This window comes from Eubalaena glacialis, chromosome 1 (assembly GCF_028564815.1).
Source record: "Eubalaena glacialis isolate mEubGla1 chromosome 1, mEubGla1.1.hap2.+ XY, whole genome shotgun sequence".
Classification (NCBI taxonomy): domain Eukaryota; kingdom Metazoa; phylum Chordata; class Mammalia; order Artiodactyla; family Balaenidae; genus Eubalaena; species Eubalaena glacialis.
In genome coordinates this window covers 213996856-214021680 of record NC_083716.1, presented here as the reverse complement: position 1 = coordinate 214021680, position 24825 = coordinate 213996856, and the positions used below count along the sequence as shown (strand labels likewise).

The 24825-nt window shown below is 38.3% G+C and overlaps 1 protein-coding gene across 2 annotated transcripts in view; it reads left to right on the top strand.

Annotated features, from left to right (window-relative positions):
- Positions 1-24445, top strand: part of LANCL1 (LanC like glutathione S-transferase 1) — a 43577-nt gene extending 19132 nt beyond the window's left edge. For both annotated transcript variants that reach the window (XM_061187099.1, XM_061187106.1), the window contains exons 4-10: positions 5548-5755; positions 14213-14348; positions 14894-15040; positions 17337-17519; positions 19432-19608; positions 20706-20778; positions 21344-24445. In XM_061187099.1, coding sequence (XP_061043082.1) covers positions 5548-5755; positions 14213-14348; positions 14894-15040; positions 17337-17519; positions 19432-19608; positions 20706-20778; positions 21344-21420 — 1001 coding nt within the window. In that variant the 3' untranslated portion in view covers positions 21421-24445. The remainder of the gene's footprint in view (positions 1-5547; positions 5756-14212; positions 14349-14893; positions 15041-17336; positions 17520-19431; positions 19609-20705; positions 20779-21343) is intronic.
- Positions 24446-24825: the final 380 nt, after the last annotated feature.

Below are 24825 nucleotides of genomic sequence, written 5' to 3'. Positions count from 1 at the left end.
CAAACAGGCTCCAGGAGTTACAAGATCAAAGTAATAGATATCTGGGTTTTACCGGCCTCTGAGATCACAGGAGATAAGTAGGTTCTTTTTTTATTTTTTGGAGGACATTTGTCCAGTCTCTCTTCCCCGAACTCAGACTCATATATCCAGCTGCCTACTTGACATCTTCACTTGGATGTCTAATGAACATCTCAAACCTGACCTGTCCAAGGTTTAGCTCCCTCCTTCTGCCACCTCCCTGCCAGGCCCCGTGTTAGACACTTCTAGTGCTCGTCCATATCGGGTTGTCCCTCTCCTTCTGGGGTCCCGGGAGGATTAGACCTCTCAACTTCATTGTAGTTAGATGAGGCCACCTCTTCTGGTCCAGGGGCTCCGGGTGGACCCCCTGGACCAGAAGAGGTCACTTCCAAGCCAAAGCATGCAATTGCTGGTATGGTGCCCTGCAGTACTCTTCATGTTATATATGTCCCTAATAAAGTCTTATATATTCAGTACCATCTTAGAGGACCTGGACTAACACATATAGCCACATTTATCTTTGAAAAATGCTGTTTTTGAATACTCCTCCTCTACATAAACTGACAGTAGGTTAACATCAGATCTAAATTTCTATGTCTAGTTTTTAATAATTTGAACCCCCAAGGAGTCCAGCCTTACTAACCAGGTCACCCTCTAGTCTTGTCCACGTGGATTCGCTCAGATAATTCCACGTGCTGGGAGTACTCTCTGCCTTTGCTCCATTTCGGGCTTCCCACAAATGAAGCTCCCCTTTCAGTCCACACCCCACCCATAACTACTTCCTTATGGTGTTTTTTTTCCCCTGGGATACAGCGGATACTCTGCCCACTTGTCTGTTCCTTCTCCACCAAGTCAGCTTCCAAGGCTGTGAATAACTACGGAATTAACATACCATTTCTAAAACAATGACTGACTTCACATGCTTAATTCTAAATGGTGCTTTACTGATATTACTTAAATTTGTCTGGTTTTGCATGTAAAATAGAGATGATATCCCTATAACAACTTTCCTATACCCTCTGGGAAATAAAGTAAGACATCATCCAGAGTAGGAATAATCTCTTGTTCCTGAAGGAAAGTACTCATTACTTAACAGAATTAGGATATTATCCCAAATATTTATTGTAAAGTCACCTTTAATGACTTGAGAATTAATGGGAAAATAATGGATTCGATTTTGCTTTACTGATTTCTCAGCATATCTCTCTTCAGGTGGATTATTTTCTTTTTTAAATATGTCAGAATGTTTAAGTCATATATATGAGCAAATCTGACAAGATAGTAAAATTAAGACCAAAAAGCATTAGTTTTCATGGCTTAGTGACACTCATTATCATGGAGTGGACCAGCTAAAAAATAAAAGAATATTTAACTTAAATTTTATATCAATGAAAATGTCAAACTTCATCCAGATTCATAAAAGGTAGGGTGGTCTTCCATTTTTTTAACAAAATAATTCAAAAGTCTGAAACAATTTGGAGCATATTTTTACAATTAAATTCAATCAATTTTAAATCTCATTTCGATCTTTTCTGGTCTAGAAGAAGAGGTGAAAGGGGTAGAAGAAGGAAGCAAATCTTGATTAGTCTACCTTTTGCTTAGCAAACAGTATAGAAGGACATTTTATCTGCTGCTCAAATTTAAGCCCAAGAATATTCTTGATTAAGTAACATATTCTATGATTAAAGAAAAAAAACATTAAAAAGTTTAAACTCCGTTCATCATTCTATATTGAGCCTCATGACCAGTTTTGATGGTTGTTATCCTAGAAGCCAGTAAGAAACATTCTTTCTCATTATTTTAAATGTCCTTTAGGGACTGGAATCGTATTTGGAGATGAGTTTATGAATGGATACAACTGTAATCTTCCCTCCCAAACCTGGCCCTCCCCTAGAGGTGTTTGCCATCTCAGAGGATGGCACCATTGCCCATCTAGCTGTTGAAGTTGGGCATCTGGGAGTCATCTTGATTTTTCCTTCTCAGTCGTTCCCCACCAGGTTCTGTTGACTTTTACCTTCCAAGACAAGTATCTTTCCAGTTCAGTCTCACGTCATCTCTACTGCAGCTACTCTTGTCTCTCGCCTGTGCTCCTGAACTGTCCTCCTAAAATTGCTCCGCCTGCATCCACTGTTCCGTATACACTTTTCCAAACCTTACAGTTCAATTACAGTGAACTTTTAAAAACACAAATTTAATTATGCTCTTAAATGGTGCTTTTCAAATTTACAAGACCCTATGTGGTCTACCTTCAGCCTACCTCCCCAGCTTTGAAGAGAGCTGTATTCTTTAGGAGTAGGCTTACTAGCATAAGGGGAATGTGCCTAAAATAACAGTGGCTTTAACACAACAGAATTTCTGTCTTGTGTAAGGCAATCGGTGTGTGGCAGCTTCACAGTCCTTTGGGTTCTAAGCTTCTTTGATCTTGATGCTTTACCATCCTCATCACAGAGCTGCCACTTCATGGTCTAAAATGGCTGCTCCAGCTACACCATCACATCTGCATTCCAGCCAGGAAGGAAGAAATGGCAGGTCCCCTCCCTTCAAGAACATCTTCTGAATTTACCCCCATTATTCCCACTACGTCTTATTGGTCAGAACTTACCCATGCACATGGCCATACCCATCTGCAAAGGAGACTGTTCTGGGCCGCCATGTGCCTAGCTAAAATCCAGGGCAGTATTGTTTAGAGAAGAGGGAGATAGATTTGGGGGGACCACTTAGCAGTGTCTATTATAAGAGCTAAATCCTTATCTTCCAGATTGGAATGTGAATCAAAAATAACTGATAAAGAAAAATCAAGGGAAAGTACATAGCATATTATTAGAAATATGGAGGCAGACACTAGAGGAAATAGATAAAATGATTGAAAGTGGTTGCTTCTGGGAGACAGGAATACACTGGGGCAGGAGACTGCAAATGCGTATTAAGCCTTATAGTACTGTTTGACTTCTTCCATGAAGGACAAATTTATTTTGATAAAAATTACATTTTGGGGCTTCCCTGGTGGCGCAGTGGTTGAGAATCTGCCTGCCAATGCAGGGGACACGGGTTCGAGCCCTGGTCTGGGAAGATCCCACATGCCGCAGAGCAACTGGGCCCGTGAGCCACAATTACTGAGCCTGCGCGTCTGGAGCCTGTGCTCCACGACAAGAGAGGCCGCGATAGTGAGAGGCCCGCGCACCGCGATGAAGAGTGGCCCCCGCTTGCCACAACTGGAGAAGGCCCTCGCACAGAAACGAAGACCCAACACAGCCATAAATAAATAAAAATTTTTTTTAAAAAAATTACATTTTGAAAAGAGTTTTTAAAAGCATGGACTGAGGCCAGGGTTGTGAGTACACATAAGGACTGGATGAGTTTACCCTGCAGAGCCCTTGAAGTTGTGTTTTTATTTCCCACCTTGCCAATTATCGCTCAGCCTTCAGTATTTATGCAAAGGTGTTGTTATATGCGTGAATATTGTCAAAGGTTAGAAGATCATAAGAATCAAGTTCAAGGTATTTGGTCACAGGCAGTTCCCCCATTTTTTCTATTATTAAATTAGGCCACCTGGGGTATAAAATATTGATGAGGCATTAAATGTCTTTGACTTAGGCATTTTGTCTTATTTTCCTGACCTAGACTGATTTGTAATAAGGTTGTCCAGGAGGATTTTTCTGTTTGGCAGCAGCACTCCTCACTTGAAACCCTTTTCATCCTTTAGTGTCTTGTAGCAGGGAAGAAGGTAGGCACTGTAAACTACAACCTACAGAAGATTGCTTAATCAAAATATGCAGACACAGAGGCCCAGAATGAAAAGACAGAGAGAAACAGAACCTGAGGTGATGGAAAGCTAATTCGCTGATCAAAAAGAAAAAAATTTTCATCTAAATGAAATATTGTGAGACTTGAGAAATGATTACCTGTTTTTCATGAGAAATGCATCAAACCTTAAAATTGCACACCTTAATGGGTTTTGTTTGTTAAATGTTTAGGCCAAGAGGAATTGTTGATAATAAGAGACAAAGTTCTGAAAAGGAAAACAATCATTGGGCTTGTATTTAATCACTTTTTATTTTCTCAGATCTCAGTCATGTCATTATCTGGCTTCGGTGCCTACATAACTTAATTAGGGGAGTACAGGCAGTGATGGGAACAGGAGGGCAAAATGAAAGGGTAACAATTTAAACGGATTGCCTGCAGATGCCTGGTATGGATGGAGATGAAGCCTATTAAGGACCTAATTCTAGAAGAAGCTCTTGACATTGATCATTTGTGAAAAGGAGAATTTTTTTTCTTACCCACGTACAGGTTTTGTACACTTATGTCTACAAAGCTTAAGTATTGGTACATCTGATCAGCAGCTTGTAGAATTACTAACACCAAGTCACTTTGAAAGAGTAGACAAGGTTATTAACTTTGGCAGAAAATGAAAATTTGGCCTTAATATACATGTGAAATTGAATTGTCTATAGCACAAAGCTTTGGAAATTACCCATGCAAGATAAGAAAACTATCTAAATTTAAAATTGTCCTCAGTACAGTGAAAAGTAATTTTGCAAACTGCTTTTTTACTGCATTGAAATCCATAAAGAGATTGGCTCTGTTAATTTAGATTTAAACAGAGGTTCTGTGTCTTCTAAAAATGGTAAATGAGATGGAAAATGTACTTTAAAGGGAGAAATGAGTTTCTGGAAATGCTGCAGGCAGGCAGGCTCCCTACCCCACATCTCTGAGTCTGCCCTGAGACTAGTCAGCTTCAGAGGAAAGGCTCTATCTACTGTGACTGGCATTTGGAATGAGGACATGCAGACAAGGCCTCAATTACATATAGTAGGCTTCAAGAGTAGGATAAGAAGCAAATCAAGTAAAGCCCAATGCAAAAGGCATTGGCAGCTTTTCTGGTATAGTTCCTAAAGCGGCTGGGTCCTTGACAGTGAAAAAAAAAATTGGGAAACTGAGTATATTTTCTTAGATCTCAAATAACTTAATAGTTTTCTTATAATCCCCTGCCTGGAACAATACTGGGATAGAGGATTTGGTTACTCTACCTATCTTCTCATGCAAAAAATGATCTTCTATATAAAGAAAAATCTAGTTTTTCATTCCCTAGTCTTTGAATTTCTTTAGCTCATAAGAACAAACATTTCTTGTTTATTATTAAGTAAATTATTATTTGTAAAATAAATAGGTGATTATTTACCAAAGGTTGATTACCTATCATTTTAACCATCAAAAAGAATACATCAGCACAATAGCCAGAGTGCAACAAGGATTAATATTAAACTTGGGTTTAGAGTTCTCAGAGTTCCTATTTTAATTTAGAGTTGTAATGATGAGGAAACTGAGAACAAGAAAGTGTCTGCCTACTGTTCTTAGAGCTGCTTAGTAATAAAGCTGAGTCTAGACTAAGGTCATCTGAACTTCCAGATAATTTACGTATTTGTTATAGCTTATCAAAAATCAACACTGCTGAGTAGACAGTACACCAAAATAATACAGTCAACTGCTCTTTCCTCATCTGTACATGATTTTCTTTTTGCTTTTCAGGTATTGCTGTGCTTTACTTACACCTCTACGATGTGTTTGGGGACCCTACCTACCTACAGATGGCACATGGCTATGTAAAGCAAAGTCTGAACTGTTTGACCAAGCATTCCATCACCTTCCTTTGTGGGGATGGGGGTCCCCTGGCAGTGGCTGCTGTGGTGCATCACAAGATGAACAATGAGAAGCGGGCAGAAGACTGCATCACCCGGTAATCATGTTTCTTTCTGAGAATTATTATCTAAACATTATGCCTTAATTCTGTGTGTGTTAGCAAAAGAACACTATTGAATTTACTTTTCTCTCAGCAGTAAATCTTACTGCTGTCATTTCATCAATCACATTATTCCTGAGTTGTAGTTAAGGAACAACCATTATAATCCTTATTTTATTGCAAGGTATAATGACACTGGGCTTCCCTGGTGGCGCAGTGGTTAAGAATCCGCCTGCCAAGGCAGGGGACACGGGTTTGAGCCCTGGTCCGGGAAGATCCCACATGCTGCGGAGCAACTAAGCCCATGCGCCACAACTACTGAGCCTGCGCTCTAGAGCCCGGGAGCCACAACTACTGAAGCCTGCATGCCCTAGAGCCTGTGCTCCGCAACAAGAGAAGCCACCGCAATGAGAAGCCCGCGCACCGCAACCAAGAGTAGTCCTGACTCGCCACAACTAGAGAAAGCCCACGTGCAGCAAGGAATACCCAATGCAGCCAAAAAATAAATAAATTAAATAAATTAAAAAATTTTTTTAATAAAAAGATATAATGACACTGACATGTTCCAGATCAAACATCAGCTCCTTAGCATAAATGAGATCAAAAGCCTAATCATGTGATTACTAATCCAAGGTGCTATCCAGGATCAATAATTTGAAGAAACATGGTGCATGTGCTGCAGTGGGCTGGGAGAGGCCTCCGAAGGGAACACAGACTCAAAACTGCTTTGCTTACAGGCAAATGACATGCAAATCCAGATTTTCATTTTTAATATAAATCAGGGCAACCCACTAGAAGTTTGTGAATCATGAAGAATTATGAAAGTTTTGTACAAATAAACTACAGTTTTTGCTTTAGTAGAGTTTATAGAACACTCTTTCAGAATTCTACTAAGAAATCTGGCTGCCATGCAACTCTTCATGCCGTGCTGTTAGGCTCCCCATAAGTATGCCAACACACAGATAGTTGCAATTACAGCAGAGGTTTCTTTGTTTGGTTGTTTAATAGACTTGACTTTTTAGAGCAGTTTTCAATTCACAGCAAAATTGAGAGGAAGGTACAGAGATTTCCCATACACCCCCTGACCCACACATGCATAGCCTCCCCTGTTATCAACATCCTCCACCAGAGTACACTTGGCTGCAATCAATAAACCTGCATTGACCCATCATAATCACCCAAAGTCTGTAGTTCATTCTTGGCATTGTACATTTCATGGGTTTGGATAAATGTGTAATGACATGTATCCAACATTATAGTATCATACAGAGTAGTTTCACTGCCCTAAAAATCTTCTGCGCTCTGCCTATTAATCCCTCCTCTCTTCTTCCTAACCCCTGGCAACTATTGGTCTTTTGACTGTCTCCATAGTTTTGCCTTTTCCAGAATGTCACAGAGTTGGAATCGTATAGTATGTAGCCTTTTCAGATTGGCTTCTTTCACTTAGTAATATGCATTTAGATTTCTCCATGTCTTTTCATGGCTTGCTAGCTCATTTTTTTTTTTAGAGCTGAATAATATTCCATTGTCTGGATGTACCACAGTTTATGTATTCATTCACCTACTGAAGGACACCTTAGTTTCTTCCAAGTTTTGGCAATTATAAACAAAGCTGTTAAAAACATCCATTTGCAGGTTTTTGTGTGGAAATATGTTTCCAGCTCTTTCTGGTAAATACCAAGGAGCATGATTGCTGGATTGTATGGTAAGACTATGTTTAGTTTTAGGATAAACTTATAAACTGTCCTCAAAAGTGGCTGTACTATTTTGCATTCCCACCAGCAGTGAATGAGAGTTCCTGTTGCTCCACATCTTTGTCAGCATTTGGTGTTGTCAGTGTTCCAGATTTTGGCCATTTTAATAGATGTGTACTCGTATCTCATTGTTAGCTTAATTTGCATTTCTCTGATGACATATGTCTCAGGGCATCTTTTCATATACTTATTTGCCATTTGTATATCTTTTTTGGGGAAGTGTCTGTTAAAGTTTAGCCCATTTTTTAAGTGGGTCTGGCAACATTTTAATTAGTGATCATCTTATAAATTACTGTTAGAATAGCATTATCAGTTCTGATTTTATTTGTTGAGGATCCCTCTGCTTCAGAGGTTCACAAGCAAGTCTCATTCAATGAATCACTCTTAACTTTCATAAAAATAAATTGTAGTGGCCTTTATAGTCTATATATAATGCCAGCCTCTCTCAAAATATGTACAGCCAAATAGTAATAGTTTGGTACGTGAAGAATGTTAATAGGTATTAAATGAAAACAAGAGTTGTGTATTCAGACACAGTGAGGAAACACTAATTAAACAAAGTTAAATATGTGCCTTAACTGACTGCTCAGAGTCTTCACTAGCTTTTATACTTGGGGGGAACCCAGGTGACTCTAGGGAACAGAATTTGCCATGCTTGTCATGTAGGCAACCCTTTTTCCTCAGGACATCTTCAGGCCTGTTGTTCTAACACTCTTTGGGGAATAATACCATATATTAATACTGGTTTATTATAAAACACTCTTAAGAGAGTAAACTAAAATTTCTTTTTTTTTTTGATACTTTGGTATTGAAGGTGTTTTTGTTATTTATATCTTTTTTTGTTTTATTACATTTCAACAGTATTTTATTTATAGACTTGCTAAGGTTAAAAATATAAAATGCAGATATATGATAGGAAATAGCCTGTTTGTGGATGCAGGTTTAATTTTTTAGATTTCTAGAGTTCATGGCAGACCAGAAAGAAAAAAATAATTATTTGTAAATTACTTTCACATCTCTTCCCGTTTAAGGGAAAAATTTCTAAGTCTTTTCAGTTCAACTTCAGGAAATCCAAAATTACTTGATGTCATCAGTTATTTAATAAACCTACTTACTTGTTTTACTTTTTACCTCACCTTTTTCCTCACATCACACAGCCCTTTTATATCACAGACACTCATATTCTCCGTGTGGTGTCTGTGTTGTGCTCTACTGCCAGCATAGTATTTCAGCTTACCATTCCTGTATTTGCTTAATATAGTGGTCTTTCAGAATCATAATCTTGAGTTTTAGAAACCAAAAGGACCTTTGGGATTAATGAAAGTCTAATCCTTAGACAAACTGAAATCCAAAGAAATCAGTTTCCCTAAGGTAGGGGTTCTTCGCTTTGGAATTTTGAGAATCTTAGGGCTTCCAGAGGTATATAGAAAACCCCCAAATTGTATTCAACATGGAGAGAACATTTACACTTTTCTTGGAGGGGTCTGTGACTCCCCAAAAGGAGTGTGTGTACACGTGTGTGCGTTCATGTTCAAATTGTCCTGCAGTTGTCTGAAGCAAGTGTTGGGGAAGATAACAAATAGCACTAGTTCTTCCTACTGCTTGATTTATACTGTGTCTGTTTTCTCCCTTCCTTCTATATAGAGATAGTTGGTGTCACTACACAAATAAAGAGCATTGCCTGTTTTGTGCCCAGTTAAGTGACTACAGCATATAGCGTGCTTTGGGGCCAGCACTTAGAGTGATGAAGAACTTTGGCTTTCTGGTCAGAAAATGTTTTTAAAAAGTTACAAACTTTTGATGACAAAAGGCAAAAACTCTCCCAGTAACACCCTGGGGAAATATTGCTAGGAGTGGAACAAAATTATCCCGTTTTTATATGTCTTTTTTCTTCCTTCAGTGACTTGCCTCTTCTAAAGATCAGTTGCTATTAATATCAACATAGCAAAACAAGTAAATGGAGCTGCAATGATATGGGTTTGAGAGTTTCTGAAAACATATAAAATAACCATTTGATTGATAAATGCTGTCATTTCTTCATTTTATCTTAAGAATATAGCATGTAAAACATGGAGTTTAAAGTCCTGCTTTTAGTAATTGTCAGATCCAACTAATAAGTTTTATTTTTTATTTTTTTAGGGAACGTACCAACAGTTTTTTTCCTTTGTCTTTCTCTCTCTGACTTTGTTTTTAATTTTTATTGAAATATGGTTGATTTACAATATTGTGTTTCAGGTGTACAATAAAGTGATTCAGTTATATATAATATATATATATTCTTTTTTAGAATCTTTTCTATTATAGGTTATTATAAGATATTGAGTACAGTTCCCTGTGCTACACAGTAGGTCCTTGTTGATTTATTTTATATGTAGTAGGGTGTATATATTTTAATCCCAAACTCCTAATTAATCCCTCCCCCCACCCTTTCCCCTTTGGTAACCATAAGTTTGTTTTCTCTGTCTGTGAGACTATTTCTGTTTTGTAAATAAGTTCATTTGTATCATTTTTTTTAATTCCATATATAAGTGATATCATATGATATTTGTCCTTCTCTGCCTGACTTACTTCATTTATAATCATAATCTCTAGGTCCAGCCATGTTGCTGCAAATGGCATTATTTCATTCTTTTTCATGGCTGAGTAGTATTCCATTGTATATATATTACCACATCTTCTTTATCCATTCATCTGTCACTGGACTCTTAGGTTGCTTGGTTGCTTCCATGTCTTGGCTATTGTAAATAGTGCACTATGAACACTGGGTTAGATACATGCAACTAATGAGTTTTAATGAATTGAATTCAAATCCAGAAAAAATGGAATACTTCCCCTTAAGTATTATTATAATGAGATGCACTGAACAATACTTTATTTTCGAGTATTTGAAAGGTACTTGCTCTCAACTTCCCAGATGCAAATGTGTTTGGTTGCAAAATAATTGGTATGCTAATTATATATCGCCACCTAGTGGTAATGCAGGTCATAGCATTGGCAAATAAAGGAATGGTGTTTTCTAATTCAGTGGTTCAAACACATTTTATTTAGGTGAGAACATCACTGGAATTAATGCAATATGCAATAATTGTTTTTAGTAACTCCCATAGAGCAGTGTTTGTTTAAAAAATTGATAGTCATTTCCCTCTTTGAATAGTTCTTTCAATACCCTTTACAAAAATCGAGTGCTTTTCTATCTCTAAATTCTATACAGTTTGATACATTTATATTAGAACTCGATAATAAATTCTTATGAAAACTCTGAGATGTTCATTCTGTTTACTACAACAGTTGAGTCTGTATCTAGTAACAGATTTTATTTTCTTAAGTTCTCAACATTACTGAGCTGCCAGTTCTGGTGTGAGAAAAAAATAGAATTTTTCTTAATAAATGTTTTTAAGTTATTTAAAAATATTAGGGGGTATTGTGTGTGTGTGTGTGTGTGGTATTGAAGTAGAAAAAAATGGTCCATAACCACCCAGATAACTCTGTTGGCACTGGGGGGAAAAGAGTCAATCAAGGTATTACAAGAAAATTGAAAGCAACCTCTGACCACTGTGTCCCTATTCCTAACATAACCACTGTTCCACTGTGAGTTAAATGCCTGTGTTTGTCATAGAGAAAAATGCATGAGCCAGCATTTGCATATTTAACCAATTTGATCGAGATGCCTCCGTTTGTCGAGGTGTAATACGGACAAATTTAACTTTGTCAGGAACTGCAACCAGCCAAGCTTTTTCAAACCCCTCTTTCCTGTTGGGGAGTAAGTTCCCTTAAGGATGCTTTCATAACTTTTTCTCAGTCATTGTTTCATAACTGTCAGCCCTTTTTACTCACTAAAATCATCTCATTCTGCTTATTTAAACATGTCTTCTTCATTTTTAACCCTAAATGTTCCCCTCCCACCACAGGCTTGTGGAAGTGGGGAGGGAGGGGTTGGGAGAGGAGGATTGTTTTCTCTTTCACAAGTACCTTCCTTTCAGAGTTGGGACACTCTACCTACTGATGTATAGCCTGGTGGCAGCAATTGTTAGGTTTTTGTTTTCTTGTTTGTAGATATTGGTTGCCTCCAGAGATTAGAGGTAGGGGCTATATACCCTCTCAGCTATCACCTTACCACTGAGTAAATGAAGGCACAAGCAGTTAACCAAACTCTACCAAATGTACAAACATTTATTAGGAAAAAGACACACACACACACACACACACACACACACACACACACGATTAGTCCTCTGCCCTGTTCTTGTGGCTCAGAGAAAGCCACATCATCCTTTGACCCTCCTTAGATCTTACTCATCAAACGGTGCTAGAGCCCGTACCATCTCCCAAACGTCCCACCCATCTTCACCACTCATTCCACCAGTGAAATCCATTTTCTAACATTCCTTACTACACTTATTATCAAATCCTCTGGTGTAAATTTTGATAAAGTTATTTGAAGTGCCAAGTCTCTCTGAATGTTGATTCCTTACTAGAATACTTCAAATATAACCAATCACTCCAGGGATATGATTTTTGATACTTCAAATGCTTATTAACCATTCTTAGTATATAAAGTTAAATAATATACAGACACAGGCATTGTTTATACGTAACTACTTTAAAAATAAATTTTTAAATCAGAAGGGACCATTCATTTTATAAATGAGAAATTTAAAGTATAGAGATTAAATAGCATGTTTAGTGTCATAAGCTACCTGGTGACAAGGTCATTTTTTTGGTAAGGCTAATGTCCTCTCATTACTACTCTTTTCCAGAAATTCCCTGACTCTCTCTCCCCCCCATACTTTTTTAGTATACCAATATCATTTTGTCCAGTTTCACCAAAAATTAAATTGTTTTAGTAATTTAAATGGTCTCACATTGAATTTATAGAATAATTTAAGGATAATTGAGATGTGCTTTCAAAATTTCATGAAAAATGTATGTGATGAAAAATGTAGAATAGCAAGGACATTTTCTCTACCTATCATATTTCCTGCCCCACCCCCGCCACCAAAAAAAAAAAAAGGTTCATTCTCAGAGTTCAGACAACAAGTACAGTTGCGTCCCTGAGCTCTTATCCCTCTGTGAGCTCCACCTACTTTCTGGTTCCCTGGGACTTCCCTTGTTGGTTCTCTGGAAAGAAATCTGAGGCTTTGGTTATCCTACTCAGGCACACACCTCCCATGAATGTGCCTGCATCTTGGGGGTCAAGTGATGGGGAGGCTAGAAGGAGAAGTGAGGCAATGGGCCTTCCCTCACCCCCTCACCCCTGGGACCACAGCCCCTCCAGTCAGTGAGGACAGGTCCCTCCCTCAGAGTTTTGGCTCCTGTGGGCTCCTGTTGCCTTGGCTTCTGCTGCCACCATGAGATTGCTTGTGGCCTAGGGAGTGAAAGAACAGAAAAATGAAAATAAAAATGAGGTGTTTTACCCACTCTCTCTGATATTAAGAGTTCCCCTTCCTGGTCTTTCTTGAGATAAAACTAAAGGGCTCTTTCCGGGACTATCTCTATCAGCACTTGGATGCCCACTTCCGGGTTTCAGGCGGCACTGAGTTCAGGCCAGGGAAATACCGGAGGGGAAAATGTGGTAAACTCACCACTGATGTGGCAGTACTTCAGATTCTGGTCATCCCCATTGTGCCGGCTACTGTGTAGTTTTCAGGGTTCTCAGTAGCAGCTTCACACATTCTCGCTAGGTTTTGGAGCTACGTATACTGACTGGGAGAGGCAGGTTGGCATATGCTTACTCCAGCTTACCTGGAACCAGAACCGAAAACAACTTTTTTTTTTTGAGAAGCTGAACTGAGTCTATCAATAGGGAGCTAATAAATTATAATACATTCATTCAGTGGAATACTGTACAACTGTGATAAAGAATGAGATCACTCTTTATGTGATGATAAGGAATGGTTGTCAAGATGTATTGTTAAATAACAAAGCCACAAAACACTTGGGGAAATATGTTTATAAATAAGTATATGTATTCTTATATGTGCATAAAACAGTTCTAGGAATATACAAGATATTGGTAATCATGGTTATTTCCAGAAAGAAGGACTAGGAGCTGGGAGACTGATCCCTCTGTGCTGTTTGTATGTGCTACCGTTTGTGGTAAATCAGGCTGCTATACAAACACTTCAGCTAGGCCAGATGACACATTTAAGAAATAAATCAAGCAAGGAGATAACTGGGGTGCAGCAGGCATTTCATTTTATGGAAATAGGCCCTTTGAGTGTTGACTTAGTCCTTTCCTCAGACTGAATGTTATAATAGCCAGTAGTTCTTGGCTTCTCTGAGCCCAACTGCTGGTCTCAGAGCATGCCGCCATGAGGGGCTAGGGAGGCTGCAGGTGGTCCCAGCCACACTCACGTATTCCTTCATTCTTTGGATTTCTTATTTGTCAGTTCCATTGTGAGCTGAAGAAAAGAAATGTAGTTGATGGTTGATCTTTGAACCCTGATTACCCTTTGTGGTCTGGCCCAGCCCTCTTAATATTTAAAGTATAACAATATATAGGTTATACTATGTAAGTATATTTAAATATTTTATTTTATATATTTTATTATATATTTAAAATAATATAATAATTCCATATAGGTGTATATATATAACTATATATATATTTGTGTGTGTGTGTTTTAAACATATCATTTTTAAGTCTATATCTCTACCTAATTCCTTTTACATTCTCTTAAGCGTGTACTTTTATCCCCAGGCTAATTCACCTAAATAAGATTGATCCCCATGCTCCAAATGAAATGCTCTATGGACGAATGGGCTACATCTGTGCTCTTCTCTTTGTGAATAAGAACTTTGGAATGGAAAAGATTCCTCAAAGCCATATTCAGCAGGTACCACGTTTTTGTGCTTTTTGGAGTCTTTTTAGGATCCCACCTACTATCTGCCTAAACTATTGGTTTTGTGTCCCTAGTTGGCACATCCCAGGTAGCTGGAAGGTAAGGTGTATCTTAACCTCTGAAGGTCAGGCATGATCAGAGAGTCAGCAGCTTCACTTGGAGTGCTGTTGGAAACTGTGTAGAGAGTGACTTGGAGTAAGAAGTCCAGCTGCCCCATTTGAGAGTTTAGAGGCCATTCAGAGGAAAATAAGGGCCAGATTTCACCTCCAAGGTGCAGGTGTTCCTCTTGTATCTGAAGGAGTTTTGCTTTCCTTTGACAGGTGAATTCTTGTGAGCTGTAGTAGAAGTTCAAAATCTTCCAGACTCTCCCTCTTTTAGGCAGAATAATCCCATGTGCTTCTCTGAGTACAGAATCAAACTGTGCCCGTCCACGGCCATCAGATGGTGTCGAATTTGCCATGTTCTCCAGTACTTCTTAGCAAAAAGTTCCTTGGCTCCATTCTAATTCTTTCCTCATTTCGGTCGACTTCTCCCTGCAGATTTGTGAAACAGTCTTAACCTCTGGAGAAGACCTAGCTAGAAAGAGAAACTTCACAGGAAAGACTCCACTGTTGTATGAATGGTACCAAGAATATTACGTGGGGGCCGCTCATGGCCTGGCAGGAATTTATTACTATCTGATGCAGGTAAGAGGGGATGATGATGGAGCTAGAATGTGATTCCTGACTGTACTATCTAGGGTGAGGAGACAGGTGCTCCAGCTCTATTTGTTCATTCTGCCAACCACTGCATCACTCTCCTGGTAATCACCTGGCCTAGGTAAACAGGGACAGTGCTTGTGAAAGTGCATTTAGAGTGTGTAAACATAAAAGCCAGTGTGCTTTGAGATGACTGATTTGTAGGTGAGCACACTTGCCCACCTCATGCCGCTTGTGCAGACTAAAGTGTTTTGACCTATTCTTCTAGATGAAGTGCCTCTGCTCTGCTCTTCTCTTTCAGCAGATGCCTTGAATTAGTATTATTCCACACTATAAGGCACAACCCATTGAAACAAATTTCAGGAGTAAGAGCAAAATCAGTAGAAAACAAAGGAGAATATGCTGCCTAAAGCTCAGTTAGAGAGCAAAACTAAGGAGCCTTTTCAATGGGTTTTGTGTAACTTACCTGAAAAATAGCTGAATATGCCATGCTCAACGGTTCTTCGGATCTAAAACTATTGGGGGACATCAGCCAAAGCCAAATAGACTAAGAGCAAATAGAGTTTACTGCATCAAGCATAACCTGGAAAGGGAGGTCAGAAGAGGGCTTCTCATGAGAGCATCATTTCCAGGGGCTTGTTTAACTCTCCTTAAGGAGAAATAGGCACTTTGTGTAAGAATAAGAATTCATGGTAAAAGAATATTGAATTTTTAATGATGGTAAAGGTGCCCCCCCCTCAACTTTCCAAAGTACAATGTGGCATAAAGAAAAGTGTTTCACTGATATGTTCTACAAGAGTGGTTGGATATAAATACCAATAGCTGGTTGAGTAGCTGGCTACAGTAATGCAAAATCAACATCAGACCTATCCTCTCCCTATAACTAAACAAGGACAACAAAGCTGAAAAACACAAGGGTATTATTGCTTTTCAATGCAGAGTCACTCTTTGAATGTTAGTGGCAGTAGGAGACCAACTCTCGTATTTATTCTGCACTTCTCAATTCAGAGTTTTATAATTAGGGGTTTTGACAATTCAGACTTAAATTCCTTTACTTTTCTGGCACACTCCCTCGTTGGCTCTCTATTTCCAGAAGTAAATATAGATTCTTGAAGGTTTTCAGGAAAGAAGAAAAACCTTGAAGTTTCAAGGTGAATTAGAATCAGACATGTTAATGACTGGATGGCCTCATGACCTTTCTTTGAAGCAGATCATCAGGAGGTGTCTTACCCTCTGCCTCCATGTGTTGGTTGTAGTAAGAAACCTGGAAACCCAAGTATTGAATTTTCCATTTGCACATAATTATCTATTTGAAATGATTTAATTTTTAATCCTAAAAGTGCATTCTGGTAGGTGCCTATGTATCAACATAAAACATTATTTTTAGGCCATTTTGGATAACTTCTGCAAGTTTGAGGAGAATCCAGTCATTCAACTCTAGCATTTTAAACTGAGCTTGAACAATATTCTTTGGGTAAAGTGAAATCTAAATGTGCCCTAAAGAACTTCGTTGCGTGTTCAGTATCTGTGAGCGCCTTATGGTCGGTATCTCCTCGTTCCCTGCCGCCTCTGCCTGTGCTTCACAGCACTGCCTCCCTCTCATCCCAGGTGCTCACCCCCTGCCTGGCAAAGACAACACTGAATTTGTTGTTTAAAGAAGTGTGAGGTGCATTGAATTAAGACCAGGACCAAAAGGAGAAACTAAAAATTGTATCAAAAATGAAGGCTCATATGCCATATGGCAACGAGTCCTATAAATCCACACATTGTTGTATCAAAATAATCCTTCATAAGTATCAGTCCCAAATCATTTGCAGAAAGGCTTAATCTAGAGTCACACCAATTCGGGATCTAGATCCCAGGGCTCCCAACTTGTTAGCATCCTCTCCTATTGGAAATATCACCTGTCACTTCTCTAAATGCAAGTTGTGCCTGGTTTGTCTAATGCATCTCTTTGTGGTCTTTAAAGTGTATTTAAGGTATTAAAACCTTAGGAAACTTCTCATACACTCACATTCTTCAGCATTGGCTTTGGAAAATTATTTATATGTATATAGATAACAATAAATATCGAAAAATAATACGTACATAAGGCTCCAAGTATTAACTGATAGCCTAATTTTAGTTTGGACCAGTAGGTGAAAAAATTGGATGGAATCCAGAACCTCTTCATGACTTTCAGTTCATTTTGGTCATGTTTTCCTTCTTATTTAAAACTCATCCCTGAGCCTTAGGAAGGTCTGTTTGTTTCCGCAGAACTGATAATTCCCTTTCTTGTTTTTAGCCCAGCCTTCAAGTGAGCCATGGGAAGTTACATAGTTTGGTCAAGCCCAGTGTAGACTACGTCTGCCAGCTGAAATTCCCTTCGGGCAATTACCCTCCTTGTGTGGATGACACTCGGGATCTGCTAGTCCATTGGTGCCACGGTTCTCCTGGGGTAATCTACATGCTCATTCAGGCCTATAAGGTACTGTGAATTTTCTCGTTTTTAGAAATAAATTGGACAACATAATATAAAATTCTATAATTTCAAATTACTTTTCTGTATAATTCTTGAACAATATATAGACAAACCATTTGTTGGACCTAAAATCACTTTGCTGTATGGATTATAATTCACTTTCACAGTATCCATCTGTACCACAGCACACATTATTTCATAGAACAGGGGACTGCTTCACGGACAGGTAGAGTAGCCAAGATTAGCATCAGTGGCAGAGCCAAGATAAATATCCCAGGAGCTCAATTAAAAAGAGAAAGAATCTCCTTGGGCATTGCTGGTGGGAATGTAAAATGGTAAAGCTACTGTAGAAAGCAGTTTGGCGGTTCCTCAAAAAATGAAACACAATTAACATATGATCCAGCAATTCTACTCCTAGGTATAATATATACCCAAAAGAAGTAAAAACAAGGTTTCAAACAGATACTTGTACACCAGTGTTCCACAGCAGCCTTATTCACAGTAGCCAAAAAGTAGAAACAATCCAAGTGTCCATCAACAGATGAATGGATGGACAAAATATGGTGTATACATACAATGGAATATTATTTAGCCATGAAAAAGAATTAACTTCTGATCCATACGACAACATGCATGAACCTTGTAAACATTATGCCAAGCGAAATAAGCCAGATACAAAAGGACAAATACTGTAGGATTCCACTTTTATGATGTGATGGTTAATATGAGGTATCTAGAATAGGCAAATTCATAGAGAGTAGAATAAAAGTTACCAGGGGCTGGGAGGGTGAGAATTATTGCTTAATGGGTACGAAGTTTCTGTTTGGAATGTTGAAAAAGTTTTGGAAATAGATAATGGTGATGGTTATACAACATTGGGAATGTAATTAATACCACTGAATGGTCCACTTTAAATGATTAAGATGGTAACTTTTATATATGTATTTTACCATAATTTTAAAAATTCAAATATCACTTCTAAAAAGCATGCTATGTCAGAGCCATAATCAAAGAAGAAAAGGTTTTTCTTTGAGGGGAAAAAAATGGAAGTAAACCAAGATATCTATGTTCATTGGTGCCCATTCTACAAATTACAAATCTATAGACTCTAAATAGGGACTGGCATCTCATGGTCTAAATAAGCATTTAGTATATCAAATTTTGCATTCAGGAAGTTAAATATAATGCACAAACTTTTAAAACTGTCTTATTCTACTTCTCTACTGCAATGAGATATTAAAAATGTCGGGAATTCCCAGGTGGTCCAGTGGTTGGGACTCCATGCTTCCACTCTAGGGGGCACAGGTTCCATCCCTGGTCAGGGAACTAAGATCCCACAAGCCATGCAGTGTGGCCAAAAATAATAATAATAATAATAATAATATTTTTTAAACCTTTGATCAAGATATAGGAGGCCACAATAGATTGTAAAAATGTATCTCTATTTTTCTGAAAAGTATAGTGTTTTACAATCAAATCAGTTTTTATAATCAATTTTATAAACAGTTTCTTCTCCAGTGTATAAAGAAACTTTCTAGTAGTGAAGGATATCATTGTTACAGAAAAGACTGTTTATTCTTTGGAAAGTGACTAATGATAACAGCAAGTTGCAAGAAAATAAGGCTACTTCACCAATAACACCCACATACGCAAACATACATACATATAAAACTTACACCATGCAGACAAGGTCATGCCCAGTTATGTATTTAAAAACAAAAAAAAGCTAGTGAATTCTTGTAATTTGTCCCCACCGATATAACACATCTCTCTGTCTCTGAATTCCTACCCTTTTTTGCCGAGGCACCTCCCTGTCTCCTCCCTTATCCTGTCTCCCTTTCTCTCCTATCAGGAAGGAAGGTCAGTGGAGGTTTCTTTTCTATCCCTTGTAATAAAACTATGTCCCTTGACTCTGCAGGTGTTCAAAGAGGAACGGTATCTCAATGATGCCTATCAGTGTGCTGATGTGATCTGGCAGTATGGCTTGCTGAAGAAGGGGTACGGGCTGTGCCACGGCGCTGCAGGGAATGCCTACGCCTTCCTGTCGCTGTACAACCTCACGCAGGATGCGAAGTACCTGTACAGGGCCTGTAAGGTAGGAGTCAGAACCGCCGAACAGAACGCACCTTTGCCCAGGAGGCTGTAGAAGTGTCTCTAGTTAAATCTGATTTAATTCATTTCTTTTTTTAAACCATAAGTCTACAGAACAAACACAGTTTAAGAAAAACCTTCAAAAGCTATTCAGTTGGTCATTTGTAGAGACATGGATGGACCTAGAGAGTGTCATACAGAGTGAAGTAAGTCAGAAAGAGAAAAGCAAATATCATATAATAATGCATATATGTGGAATCTAGAAAAATGGTACAGATGATCGTATTTGCAAGGCAGAAATAGAGACACAGACGTAGAGAACAAATGTATGGGTACCAAGGGGGGAAGGGGTGGGGTGGGAGGAATTGGGAGACTGGGATTGACACAGATACATTATTGATACTGTGTATGAAATAGACAACTGATGGGAACATGCTGTATAGCACAGGGAACTCACCTAGAGCACTGTGGTAACCTAAATGGGAGGGAAGTCCAAAAGGGAGGGGATATCTGTATGTGTATGGCTGATTCATTTTGTTGTACAGTGGAGGCTAACACGACATTGTAAAGCAACCATACTCCAATAAAAATTTTTAAAAAAGGAAAAGAAAAGAAAATGAGGATAGAAGAGGGCATTGGTAGGGCAGTTCTATAAACAGGACTGCCTTAGTTGGTGATTTAGAACTTTGGACTACCCATGTGTCATTAAATGTTTTGCTGTGGAAGAAAAAATTTTTTAATTAAAAAATAAAATTTTAAAAAGCTATTCAGTTGAATTAGCTTTTTTTTTTTTTTTAAGGACATAAATCTACTCAGCAGCATTTGTGGTGGGGGTGGGAGAGTGCTGGGAGATGTAAGGTGGTTTTGTTCCTTTCTTTCTTCTTTGATAACCTTGGAGATGATGCCCAGACAGCCCATTAAGTTCCTCCCATGCTTCATTCATACTGTCTTTTAGACCATCCATTTCTCTGCATCAGCCCCTCTCCCTGCCTTGAAGATAGTTTTTGACTTTTCAGAGTAAATGTTAGAGACAATCTCTGTCAACTTTTAGATGTCTCTAAAAGAAATGGCTTCAGTAATTTAACTTGGTCTCATCTTCAGTTCGCTGAGTGGTGCTTAGATTATGGAGAACACGGATGCAGAACACCAGACACCCCCTTCTCCCTCTTTGAAGGTATTTTTCACACGTTACTTATTCACCTTATAATATCAGCATCTGCTTCTCTGCTTAGTAATTAATGTATCTTAATTTGAGTTTTGTCAACAAATTAATTTCATAGTTATTTCTTAAACTGCTTCTTTATTTCCTAATACAATAACTCAGTATTAAAAATCAGTTAGCACGCAGACCACCATGGACCCAATAGTAGTAGTTATTATGGTGACTGCTGTTTATGGAGCCAGGCACATGCTGGGCATTTTGCAGATGTTATCATAAAGGTTCCTGAGGCTCAGACAGGTAAATGGGGCCACGGTGAAGGAGCTCACATATGGTAAATGGCAGGGCCGTGCCTTGAACTTGTCTGGCTCCGCTCTCCCTCCTGTCTTACACCTGGGTAAAGAGGCTGAGCCTCTCACTCGTGATCTTGTCTAATGAGCTGCAACGTATATAAACAGGTGCCCACTTCATTTAAATCATTTAAATTAATATCATAATGTTGTTTATGCTACAAAATGAAGCCAGTCTATAATACATCATCATCTGGTGTAATAACTTCTGCCTCTTTCTTTTCCTTCAGGAATGGCTGGAACGATTTATTTCTTGGCTGACCTCCTAGTGCCCACGAAAGCCAGGTTTCCTGCATTTGAACTGTAAGAGGAGAGTCCCCCCCAGTGCAACTCACTGCATGAGCCTTTCTGTATATCATTCCTGGGCTAAAGCAACAATAGAGTCAAACTGTGTACTTGATTTAGTTGATTTTTTTTTTTCAGACTATGTCTTTAATTCAGTTCCTTTTGATTATTTACTTTTATTTTAAAATATCCAGGGAAATCTTAATTAACTTCAGTTGATCCTAAAGGGAGGATAGGTGATATGTACAGTATTTTGAGGGCATATATGCATATATTTCAGAACTTAGAGGCAGTCGTATTCTTACTCAAGCTTATGAATATAACCATCTGTTACAGTTCTAAAAATGTTTTAAAAAAACTAAATGTAGATAAATACATGCTTATCGCTGGATATTGACCTCCACCTCTTCTCTTTAGTATTTTTTTTTATGACAGTTTTATGACTTTGCTTTTCTCTAAGTGGTTGATTATGAAAGGGGACAAAAATATAACTATATGCTTCCAGGACAAAAATTGAAAGAGTTGCCAACTGGGCTAGGGACCTAAACACCCTTTTTCAAATTCACAATGCTTATTTAAACTAGAGATAAACATACTTTCAAATTTGCCTCTTTTTGTTAGTAGAGCATCCAGGCTCTATAATCCAACATCTTTATCGAAAACTTCTGAAATGGGATGGTCGTTATATGAAAATTCTGATTTGAAGGTTATTTCAAGATAAGCTAACAAAAAGTTTGTTTTCTCCTAATAAGCTAGTATGTTTTGGAACTACTTATGTATATTTGTTTCTTCTTTGGAATTAGTGTAAGATCAGGAAATGAGATTTCTGTATGTAAATATATTATGACCTAGGATTTGAGTCTACCCTTTCTGACTGACCTTCTAAATTTTGATTTGTGTTTTACTTACTTTGCAATGACTGTGCTTTATAAAGCGTTGGCTGCTTGGTACAAGCCATAAGATATTTTCCTTCCTATCTATCTAGATGTTGATCTTTTCACTAAATAGTAGAGCATTCTACTTGTTTAAAAAGGGGGGGAGGGGTGCTATATTGCAAAATCGCTAAGCTTTCCATAGAAATGCTGGTTCCTGAGAAGGTATTATCCAGTGACTATTCTTAGAACAAATGGCTTTTGTCTCTTTGCCTAGCCTAGGCGTTAACACTCATCCATTTCTGAGCACTCAGTGTAGGGTACGGATATGGGTAGGTGAAGAATCCCTGGTGCTTCAAATTCTATACAAATTGTTTTGACTCATCAGCTCCCATTCCTCCTCCTTCCATTGCTGACTTTCCCAGGCTTGTTTTGTCTTTTCTATGCATTTTGACTGATTTTGAAACATTTTGCACCTTTTAAGAAAACAGGCTCTAAGAATTTTAAATGTGCCTATTTCACGGCTCTCTCGGTCACAAAAACATGCTATTTTTATTGGAACTCTGAACCAAATCCCCACTGAGTATATGTTGGTTCCTGTGGATAGCAATCCCCTATTATTTTCCATTTAGCACCAACATAGCTAATATTATTGGAAACTGCCTGACCCTTTCAAGGCTACTGACAGTAGGATCTAAAACACAGCCCACTGCTCGGTTCCCAGGATTAGCTTATTCCTCTGTGACTCATGCTAGCTGGGGACAACCTTGTGCCTCTCAGATGTGAAGCACTGCTGGCAAGCTCTGCGCAAGCTGTGCCTTTCTCGTGAACGTTTCACATGGACAGTGTCAGCATCTACAGTAAAGCTGATCTGCCTTTGGATGGGTGTCCAGCTTGAAAGAATAGACCCCATTTGGTTTAGTTAAATGTCTTACTATACTGTACCTGCGCTTTTAGCTACTATAGTTACTAACCAAGGGAAAAAGAACAAAACACTTTCTCTTAACCAGAGGAGACCAATCACAGTGCTTCACCAAGCGTCTTAATTAATTTAACCCCAGGAAGACATCAAGGCCGGGAGAAGAACATTTTGAATAAGATTCTTATTCCTATTTGGATTGCTGTTTAGCTACTGCCATCCCTTAACAAATTTATCAATGCAAACACAATTCAGTTTCCTTTTTTTTCTTTGGCTTTTTAAGTTATTAAACTGGCAGGATTTTATATTTGTGCCATTGTTTGTTTTATTTATGTTTAAGAGCTCAGAAAGTTTGATAGGATTTTAAACTCAGGCAAAGGCTATAAAACTCAGACGAATACCCTAACACCATGGTAGAAACTGAAACTTTTACACTAGTTTCTTAGTTTTGAAAGGAAGAGGCATCATTTCAGTTCTATTTCTGTTACATCATTTTTCCCTCAGGTATTTTTCTTTTTGTTAGAAAACAAAACGAAAAACTGCGCAAAACTGCTTCCCAGAAAACTCAGTAGTATCTTTCATCTCCATGTAAAGACTAGGTAGTGAAACGTTAAAACCTTGTCAAGCAGTATTCATTTATCCTGTCGTGTGTTTCTATGAACATCACGATCAGTTATTTACATCGATCCTATTGGTCCCATCAAGAAGTCAGTCTTTAATCCTTACAGCCATTTGACCCTCTTTTCATCTTTGATGTCACTTCCAATTATTTGGCATCAAAAGCCTTCACGGTAAGTAGAGTTTTAGGTAAAAGCGGCCATTTTCTCTCTTATTACAACTTCCCTACGTAACTTAATTGAGAGGTATACTTTGCTCATAAGTCCTCAGGTTAATTGCTGTCTGATCTTATAATGCCCTGCCTTCTCTTGACTGAGTTTGAAATACAAAACGTGAAGAGTAAGCATTAATTCATCTACTCCGTTGGCTACTTGAACTCATCTATAATCCTTTGTTATCCATACTCAATTCTGACTTCACTGATGCTCCCCCTAAATAGGTCAGAGCACCCCACTTCTGTATTGTTAAGCTGTAGAAGAACTGTTTCTCTCCTACAGGTACAAAACAAAGTGGGATATTCAGGGACCCTACGCCAATGTTATATTGCCATTTACTGGAAAGGGCTGGAATTGTATGTATTTCTGTGTTCCGTAAAGGATTTGACTTAACTGGTTCTCAATAAAATTTTATTAGGACTCTATATTGTCATGTGCTTCTTGTTTGCTTTGGTTTAAACTTAAGAAATATATTTGTTCAATGCTTTTTCTTTATGCACTCATTCCCTAGGGTTTGTCCCTGACTTTTTCTTTATTGTTGGGTCAAACAAGATTTGAAGTACTTCATGAAGGTAAAAATTTATGAGAGGAAAATATTTAAAAATCTGATCATTATAGAATTATGAAGAATCTACTAGGCTTTCAGCAGAGCAGTATATCAACTATCTCATACATATGAGAATCCACTCTGAGGTTAGTAACTAAAGGTCTCATTCTAGAAATCGATTTCCCTGCTGACCAGTTCTCAAAGGAACTTTGACTAGAGGGGGAGATTAAATGGGGCATAATTATAAAGTGTATGT